The sequence below is a fragment of the Echinops telfairi genome, unplaced genomic scaffold (assembly GCF_000313985.2).
Source record: "Echinops telfairi isolate 266 unplaced genomic scaffold, ASM31398v2 ScPeMD7_7406;HRSCAF=8444, whole genome shotgun sequence".
In the NCBI taxonomy this organism is placed as follows: Eukaryota; Metazoa; Chordata; class Mammalia; order Afrosoricida; family Tenrecidae; genus Echinops; species Echinops telfairi.
The window spans coordinates 1,996,420-2,006,722 of NW_022111306.1; the positions used below are offsets into that span (position 1 = coordinate 1,996,420).

The 10,303-nt window shown below is 38.9% G+C and overlaps 1 protein-coding gene across 1 annotated transcript in view; it reads left to right on the forward strand.

Annotated features, from left to right (window-relative positions):
• CPNE8 (copine 8) overlaps positions 1-10,303 on the forward strand; it is a gene marked incomplete at its 5' end in the record, with an annotated part of 196,650 nt that overhangs the window by 154,720 nt on the left and 31,627 nt on the right. The window contains 2 exons of the mRNA XM_004700020.2: positions 2,924-2,970; positions 6,370-6,551. Of these exons, the coding sequence (XP_004700077.2) occupies positions 2,924-2,970; positions 6,370-6,551 (229 nt within the window). The remainder of the gene's footprint in view (positions 1-2,923; positions 2,971-6,369; positions 6,552-10,303) is intronic.

Below are 10,303 nucleotides of genomic sequence, written 5' to 3' on the forward strand. Positions count from 1 at the left end.
GGGGGTTTAAGTGGAGAGGAAATGTTTTGAGAATGATGAGGGCAATGAATGTACAAATACGCTTTACACAATTGATGTATGTATGGATTGTGATGAGTTGTATGAGCCCCTAATAAAATGATTTAAAAAAAGTGGGCAAAGGACAAGAACAGGGAATCCATCAGAGAAGACACTTGAATGGCTAACAGACATATGAGGAAATGTTCACAATTATTAGCCATCCAGGAGATGTGAATCAAAACAATGAGATACCAACTTACACCACAAAGATACGGAGCTCAATTTAAAGAAACAGAGAACAGCAAATGCTGGAGAGACTGTGGTGATACTTAAACTCTCTTACACTACTGGTGGGCTTGTAAATATATATACCGCTGTGGAAAGTGATGTGGTGCTTCCAGAAACACCTGGGAGTAGAAATATCGTATCACTCAGCAATACCTCTGCTGGCATAAACCCCAAAGAAGTAAGCGACAGAACATGAATGCTGCAAAATCCGCAAGATCAAGTAGCTGGAAACAGCGCAAAGGCCTATCAGCCAAGGATGGATAAAGAAACCCGTACTCATACGCGATGGGGCACTATGCATCCCTAAGCAAGTGTTGAGACCGTGAAACACCGCATGACTCGGAGAAACCTGCGAGCCATGATGCTGAGTGAAGTTAGTCACGCACGAAAGGAGAAATATTTGAGGAGTCCACTGCTGTAAGGATAGCAACCAAGACAAAGACCGTCCTCTGGACTCAGGGCATGTAGTATTGCCCACAGGATTTGCCGAAGAATGAGGTGGTGTACCTACTATGTGGCTGCCAGGTGCCCTCAAGTCAGTTCCAGCTCCCAGCTACCCCTATGTAGAGCAGAAGAAAGTGCTGCCCAGTCTGGCACCGTCCTCACAATGGTTCTTACGTCTAATGTGCCCATTCATCTGGTAAAGGGCCTTTCTCTTTTTCTCTCCCCCTCTGTTTTGCCAAGCATAACGTCTTTTACCTACCGGGACTTAAGTCACCCCCTTATTTGAATATCTTGAAAACCACCTCAAGAGAGCTGGCCTCACTCCAGATGGGGTCAGCCTCCCAGGGTGTGCGGGGTAGGGGAAATCAACCCATTACTGCCACTTATTTTCTGCCTTTTTTTCTATTGAGTTTTTTCTCTGTTGTGTTTGATAATTATTTTTGGGTTGCTTTGGGGGTTTTTTGTCCTGATTTTGTATGTTTGTTTGGTGTTTTTGTATAGGGAATTCAGGATGTGGGAATCTATGGTGACAGCTACAGAAATGAATAATTACCTGGGATCACAGAATGGGCGCGGGGAGGAAGTGGGGCATCAGCAGCAATAGTTACAAGAAGGACGACATGTTCAAAAGTCAACTGTGGTGATGAATGCACAAGCCTTCTTAAGATGATTTAACTATTGCATTGTATGATATGTTCATTAAATCTCAATAAAACTATTTTTAAAATAGTCGAAATACTCATATTTTCAAATTATTTATTTTTAAGTGAAATTTATTTTTTAACGAGATGTGATTCTGTGTCATCCCAGCAATCATATAGTTGTTTTTTATTTGTCTTCTTATGTCTTTGGTGACAGGGGTAAAATTACATGTAGGATTAATCAGTATATGCGGAGGAATAAATTTCTTATGCAAAGGCCACTTCTTTAGATTCCATCAAAAAATAAGAAAAACCTAAAATAAACCATTAACCAATTTTATATATACACAAATACTTTCTCACTTGCACACACATGGATACACAGAATGCCATGAGCATTGACTGATAGACTCCCTCCCTGCCATCAAATCCAGGTGTACTCATAGCAAGCCTAGGGTAGTGAGGTAGTTAGTTTATTGTGCCAACCTGGCAGATAAACACATGTGGGGTTAATTGAAGGGTGGAGGGATAAATGGCTCAGTGAGCCTCGCCTTTCTAGTTCTTGGGTCTCTTGCTTTCTGATGGTCGGACCAGGGTGTCACTGCCTTAGCTAGTTCTCTGCTTTAGCTGGCAAGGCTCACTTCCTGTAAGACATCTCCGAGGAGAAGCCACATGGACCTACCCCGATGCAGCCCTGGGTGCTGGAGCAGCCGTGTGGAAGCCCCTGCCAGCACTGAGATGTTCACACATTCACTGATTTGGCTTTCCTCCTGCAGTCGGCATCATTGCATGTGTTTTGTGAGATGGAGGACTTTGTGGATTGGTGTTGGACATATGGGTTAATGTTGGACTTGTGGGCTTAGGCAGCACTGGGTTGGGATGTTTTCTTGATGTGCACTTAACCTTTATACAAAACTTTCTCTTATACATGAGTTTCTGTGGATTTGTTTCTCTAATGTACCTAGACTACCCCAGGTAGGGTAGAATTACCCCCTGACTTTCCAAGACTGTAACTGTTCATGGGAGTGGAAAGCCCATACCTGACATAATTTATCTCTAAACAAAGCAGAAGAAAACATCTGTTTTGAGGCTTGTTAACAGAATTTGCTTACAAAATGACATTATTGGAGATTATTTTAACTGCCACTCTTTTACAGGCATAATAAATTTACAATGACAACAGAATGGTTTTGAAAATGGACAAATTAGTAATAAATGCTGGCATTTAAGATGAGCAATAATTATTTTCAATTTAACTTCTTCACTAATGAGCCCTTCCCTTGATCACTGAACTCCCAAGTAGAATTTATTTCTATTCCTGACTTATCTTTTATATTACAATTGTAATTATAACTGACTAAGATATTTGTCCAAGTTCTTCCCTTTTAAAAGTGCCTTCCGGATGCTATTTAGTTCAGGATACAAGATATTTGCAAATTACAAACATGTCAGAAAGCCCATGACACCGGCAGAAGAAAAAGCAAATGGAAAACACACTTGTGGCAGATTCTTTATTCTTTACTTACATTATTTGTGTACTTATATTCCAGAACGCAAATCAACTTCACCGTGGCTATTGATTTTACAGCATCAAATGGTGAGTATCATGACTGTCCGCTGTCAAACAGGTTTAGATGGTGTCTTCTCACATTGTATAATTCTTCTGATTATATAGAACTCAGATTTTTTTAACTGTTACTCAATAGTTCACATATACAAAAGCCTGCATGAAGTACAGGGGACTGGCCACTCCTGCTGATGCACAACTGCAACTATTGTTGAATGATCTTGAGCAAAATTGTACTTGCATATACTATTGATGAAATGGTTTGATAATCTCTGGGCCATTGTTCTTTGGAATGGATATAAATGTTGGCCACGTTGCTGCCTTCCACATTTCTCAGTATATCTAATTGAGTGTTTCTAGTGCTTCACCAGCTGCTTGAAACATTTCAAGTGATAGTCCCTCAATTCCTGGAGCCTTGGTTTTCACTAATGCCCTCAATGCAGCTGGGACTTCTTTTTTGATGGCCTTTTGTTTTAGTGTGTGTGTTATTTTAAATATTATTTTAATTGTAAATTACGTGTTGCATAGGTTGATGAATACAAAGATCATCAACCTTGTATTCATCAGTATAAACCATTAGTCAAAACCCCCAATAACATACCGTTCACCCACTCCTTGGTTTCTCTTCCCCTTCTGTGGACTACTACCTTCAGACCTAGGGTAAAATCGAAGCCAAGGCATATGGGTATCTCTAAGGGTCCCACAGGTGTTGTAAAGAGACACGGACCTTTTCCCAGAGCCAACTGGGAGAGTAAGACTTCCCCAAGGGCTGGTCCCCAGATTTGGTCTTTTAGCTTCCTCGAGCACAAGAAAATAAATGTGCTTGTTTAAAGTAAAAAATTCTCACCAAAATACTGCAATCTGGTTCCACAAACAGCTATACAGTGATGTAAAAATAACTGTACCCTCACACCAAGTTGCTGACTCTATAGCCACTAACAACAACAACAGCATCTGGAGTGATCAGGTTAGATTTACCCTGGGAATGCAAGATTAGCTCAACACTCTAAAAACAATGTACATAAATATATCATATCAGTATAGTAAGAAACACAAAGAAGCACATGATCATGTCAGTAGATACCAGTAAAGCTGGTAAGTTTGAACCACCAACCTTGGGGTTAACCGGTTAACCGTCCAGTTGTCCCCGGTATCACTCAAGCTGCCATCCTGCAGCTCCACAAGAGTTCCTTAAGCTCCTTACTGGCATCATAATTAATGGTACAAGGCTGGATGCTTTCCTTCTAAGATGAGGAACACGACAAATATGTCTGTTCTTGACACTTCTACTTAGTCCTGTATTTGTGGATCTAGCCAGAACCAAGTAGGCAAGTGAAAGATGTGAAACATATCCAGATTGTGAAAGAAAAAAACCAGAATGTAAATTAGTAGTTGCTTAGGGCCGGGGTAAATTGGGATAAGAGAATGATAGTTGATGGGTATGTTTCTTTGTGATATAATAAAAATGTTCTAAATTTTATTGTAGCAATCATAGCACATAACTATGACTCTATGAGGAGCCACTGAATTGTACATCTTAATAAGCAATAGCATGCTATGTAAAATATAGCTAATGAAACAGTTTAAATAACCTGATCCAGTTGACACCTCCTGATCACACAGGCTGGGAAACACAATCTTATTTGAATCTGAGTTTAATTTTTTTCAGTTACTTCCCCAGTGTTGTTAAGAACCACAGCAGATGTTCCAATATTAACTTTTATTTTTCTGAGTATATTTGGATTTACCATATATGTATGAACATAAAGATAATGGCCTGGTACAGGCTGATTTGTCAAGTCCCTCTTGACTAAATTAGGACTTCACATTGTGTGACACCGCAATGCGGCATAAAGATGTTCACGACTTTCTAAGCCCACTCCTTTGCCTTGTGCCACGCGGGTTGGGGAGAGCTGGTGTTTCTGAATGCCTAGATCCATATGCTGGTTTTGCCGATTATTACCACATGTTGTTATTTAAACTTGCTCAGCCTAAACTCAGAAAAAAGTCGAGTCATCGGTCTCAGAACTCAGGACCTTACAGTCCACTTGCCGGTTATTTTCACGTTGCCACACTGTGTGGTGTGTGACAGAGAGAGAGGAAAGGAAGGAGTGATGAGGGCTGTCTGGCACACATATGAGAAGAGAATTTGTAAATGCATTTGTACAATGAATTATTTTTAGACCAAATATATCCTGTGTGCAATTGCAGGTAGCATAAACCAAGGGGAGAACTCTCTTTTATTTTTCTCTGTATTAATCTCAAGTGCTGCTTGTTATTATTTTTCCCCATATTTTAAAAAAAACCTCCTATGCCCTGAGGCTTTTTTTCTTAAGGCAATATTATCATGTAGAACATTATAATTTGCTATTATAATTCTCTTTTAACTCTCCATTTTCACTTAAGAAGCTAAACAGATTTCCAGGCTGCCTTTGTGCTGGTAGTTAGTGCATCTAAATGCAATTGTCAAAGTGTTTTAAGTTGTACCATGTATGGCCCTTTCTCTCAAATTCATCTGTATTCAAGTACAACACTATACATAGGACTCCTTTTAAGCATATTGGAAACACAGAAATTTGTGGATGACCCAGACGATAGCAGCAGTAAACTTTTCAGTTCATTTTTTAATCATTTTCACACTCAATAGTTTCATGTAGCCCTCCCACTGAGCACTGGAGTAGGATTTATGATCATTGTTTGATCCACCTTAACTTAGGACATTTTTGCTCTTAATGTCTAATTAGAAATGGGATAATTTTCAGGTGCATAGATTTAGTCAGTTTAAATTTGAAAGTTTCTATGCATTTGAATATTTCCAAAATATTCTATTTACTTTTGTGATGCAACTTTAAAAAGACCTTGTAATTATTGACCCTAAATGGTCACTATGAGTCAGCATAGACACGATCAAAATGAGAGAGAGAGATGTAATTATTGAAGCCCATTGAATCAGCCAGATCCTCTGACTATAGACACAAGAATTTAAGGTAAAGGGCACAGGGTTCTTAAAATCTAATGAAATAAGATTGACAGAAGCATTTTTATTTATTTTCCAGAACTGATAGTCATGCTTAGCCCTTAGCATTCACAATAAGGAATAATTTCTCAATCATTCTGCATATGCTTTGGAATATCTTTGGAAATTTTTCTATATGTCTGATGTAATATAATAAATAGGTATTTGTTAATACAGTGAGGTTTCTACAAGTTTGTGGGAAGAATGGGGTAAAAACATAGTGGAAATTTTCCATGAATTTTTGAGGCCTCCATCTATCCACCAAAAAAGAGTATTTGACAAACTAAATATAGTGATCAAAACATAATTTTAAATATTTCATTTTGTAATAGACATCAAGAACACATGTTGGTTGTTTTTAAAACTCTTCTGAGCCCTGTCACTTGTGTCTGAAATATGTTCTCTGTCGACAGGCAATCCAGCCCAGCCCACTTCTCTGCACTACATGAATCCTTACCAACTGAATGCCTATGGCATGGCCCTGAAGGCAGTGGGAGAAATTGTGCAAGATTATGACAGCGATAAGATGTTTCCAGCTCTAGGTTTTGGTGCAAAGCTGCCTCCAGATGGAAGGATCTCACATGAGTTTGCATTGGTAAGAATATAATATCAAATATTTGGCATTTGAAAACTAATAATTTATTCAGTTTTTAGTATTAGCTTGCTGCTGATGCTTTCATTCTGCATAAAGGAAGAGTCTGTGACTTTAGACAGCCCAATTACAGTAAACGATTTAACAATGTGTTCTTAGTGGAAAGATAGGCAACTAAATAGATTAGCAATAAATCTACCTGAACTCTATCTGATGTAGAAACAGGCGGGCTCTGGTTATCTCTGCTGTATAACAAAGCTCGCAAGAACGTAAAGGCATCCAACAGCATGGTTTGTGGTCGAGAGTAGGGTGCAGTGAGAATGAATGCCTGGCTTCTTCTTTGCAGTGACTGGGCTTCACCTGGGTGCCTGGAATGTTCCACTGGGAATATGTTTGAGGCTTCAGTTCTGTTGTGAATTGTCAGTCGAATTCTTCAGTTCTTCCCCATGCCGTGTCTGCTTGGGCTGGAAGGTCCACTACGATGACTTCTTTGCTCAGTGACTAAGCAAAGGGGCTTTGGTGATGCTGACAATTGGTCAGCTCACCCCAAAGTTCACAGTTCAAAACAACCAGGTGCTCCATAGGAAAAGATGATTATCAGCTCCAACTAGGATTTGGTCTCAAAAACCCTAGATGTGGTTACTACTGTATTCTATTAGGGAAGCAACCCCCTGACCTCATCCCAGTTTCAAGGGCAGGGAGTTAGCGTTCATGCTTCCTTGGAAGCATGCCCAAAGAGTGTGGCTATCTTTCCTCTAGCATGTGCTAAGATAGCATTTTTTTAAAAATTTAAAGGGTCAGTTATGGCTAGAATAATTTTTTCTCTGGCTGATGTTTAATTTGAATAGATTTTTCCAGTATTGTATGAACACAGATAAGCTGCACTACACCATCTATATAAACACAACACCAAATCAGCTGCTGTTGAATTGAGGCAAGATCTTATTTGTTTTAGGATCTCTGCTCTTGACAGGTACAAAGTTACATCTTATCAAAACACCTGAAAGCCCACCTCCCAGAGATAATCTTTATAAAAACAATGATAAATATGCTTCCAGAGTTTTTGTATGCTTCAATTTTATCTTCTTCACATACGAGGAGGTAACCTTCAAAAAAGGAATTAATAAATTTTTTCAAAGCTACGTATCTAATTTTTTTTTAACAAAGAAACTTTATCACCTTCAAAAATATTCTCCATTACATTTAAAACATTTGTCAAATCTGCAGTTCCATTTTGGGAAACCTTTTTCAAATTCATCGATTTGAATGGCTTCCAACACCTCCCTCGTTTTTTTTCTTCACCTCATCAAATCGCTGTCTTTTCATGCCCCTCTTCAATTATGGAAACAAAAAGAAGTCACACAGAGCAAGATCAGGTGCATGGGGCAAGAGAGACCTGCTGTTTGTTGCCAAAATCTGACACCATGAGATGGTTGTGTGCGCAGGTGCATTGTCTTAGTGGCAAAACCAGCCCCCTGTCTGCCACAAATCAGACCTTTTTTTTTGTCAGACACTGTTACGCGATCTTTTCAGAATCTCTAAAAAGAAAGTTTGATTAACAGTCTGACCTGGTAGAATGAAGTCCAAATGCATTATCCCCCTCACATCAAAAAATAAATGAGCATTGTCTTGATCTTTGATTTCACTTGTCGAGCTTTTTGGGGGTGGGGAAATGACAATGGCATCTTCCACTGGTTTGAATTATGTTTTCTTTCAGGGTCATCAGAATAGCACCATGTCTCCTCACCAGTAATGACCTTGGTAAAAAAAGTCTGGGTCCTTAGGAGCTGTCCTAAGGACAGCTGTCCTAAGCACAGCATGTTTTCACTCGGTGCTCTTTTTCCTGGTCAGTCAAAAACGGAGTCAAACATTTCTCAGCAACCCTTCTCATTCCCAAATCTTCCATTAAAATTCACTGAACCGAGCTCCAAAATCGTTCAGATAACTCTTCTGAACTCTCCCATCTCTTCAATGGTCCATCATCTGCCTTAAGGCACAAGTGCACGAATTTTGTCAACATTTTTTTCCATTAATGGATGTCCAGAACAAGGTTTGTCATCAATCAACATTTCACCTTTTTTGAAATGAGAAAACCACTCACACCGTGAAGTTTTCCCACAGCGCTGTCCTTGTAAGCTGTGTTCCATAGCACAACACTTTCTGTGGCATTTTTCCCGAGCAGGAAACAAAATTTCACAGAGCCGCATGCTGTTCTTTTAGATTGCCCATCACAAAAAACAAGGTTTGAGCCAAACTGCTTTTATGAAAACATTCATTGTGACCAGAGAGAACCTTCCCAGATGACGCCACTGGGTGCACTTACTCAGAGGGAGTTGCTTGATGCTTGCCTAGTTGGAAAAATGTATACTATGAAAGCTCCGGCCAGGAGAGCTTCTTTCTGGATATACAAGGGGGGTACCCCCTCGTATATTTGAAGAGCAGTAATTTTACATTTTTATCCCTGTACTTATTCTTGCTTTTTTAGTCTATCAACCAGACAATTTCCAGAAGGTTGCTGGAGGGTTTAATTCTTTCTTCCATGAAATACACCACATGCCACACTCCCAATGTTATATAAAAATGATTATCTTTGGGATTTGGTTGCATCTTACAGAATTAAAATATCCTAGAAACTTACAAAGCCATGAAAATCACTCATGTGCTCTTAAATCTTGAGTGCCTCAGGAAAAAGGTCATGTGCTATTTTAAAGCTTTGGAAAAGAAATAATTATATTTAATCAAATGATATTTTCCTTTGGGGGTCTCCCTTCATGTCACTGCTTCTCATCCCTCTACACGGTCCTTGTAACAAAACCTATGCATATATAGAAGGAAGCATTTTAATGCACCAATTCAGGTTCTGAGCTCGAGAACATGCTCCGTTATATTTATTGAAAAAAATACTACCCCAAATTGATTAATTCAGTATGATTATGATATTGTTGATAATGCTAATGTCTCAACTTTATTACTGTTTTGTATTACTTTTGAAACTGTCCTTCTGTTTTCTTGATCAAATCAGACAGATAAGAGCTTCCGTGAGATAGTATTTGACTCAATACCTGCTGAAGTACTCTGTGCTCATCTTAAATCACTGAATTTACACATAAGTATATACATAAATAAGATATGTATACACACACCCACACACACATATACATATTTGTACACATGCACAATAGGCATTACTCATATAGGTCTTCAAAATACAGAAACTTAAATGTCATTCTAACTGCTAATGTACTGCCTACTAGTAACAAACTGTCATATTTCTATGGTCAGAACGTGTATTCTCAACCAATAATCTATTTATCCCGTCAAGTTCAAATAATCTCACAGATAACAAGAGACGCCTTTCTAAATGTCCCTACAGGATGAGTTGTGGTAGCACGAATGCCAAAACTGAGCAGTGGCTCACTCAAAAGGATCTCTGACAAATCCCACCCTTTCTTGTGAGATACAAGGTTAGATACTTTGAGAAAAGGAGGAAAAGGGGAGAAAGGAAATGAAGAATTACTTCTTATCGCTTCTTTATCACTTGAGTTCTTGTTCTTTCATTTTGATTCTGAAGACCATGCTGAAAATGCAGGTGTGGAGGATTGTGAAAGAGGCATTTCTGATGGGCACGTGGCCTGAATCCCCTCAGAGAAGGCTTTTTCATCGATCAGTAATGTTACACCTGTCCAAACTAAGAATCTCAAAGTATTTGCATACTTTTGATATTTTAACATTCATATAAATCTATGCAATTTCGG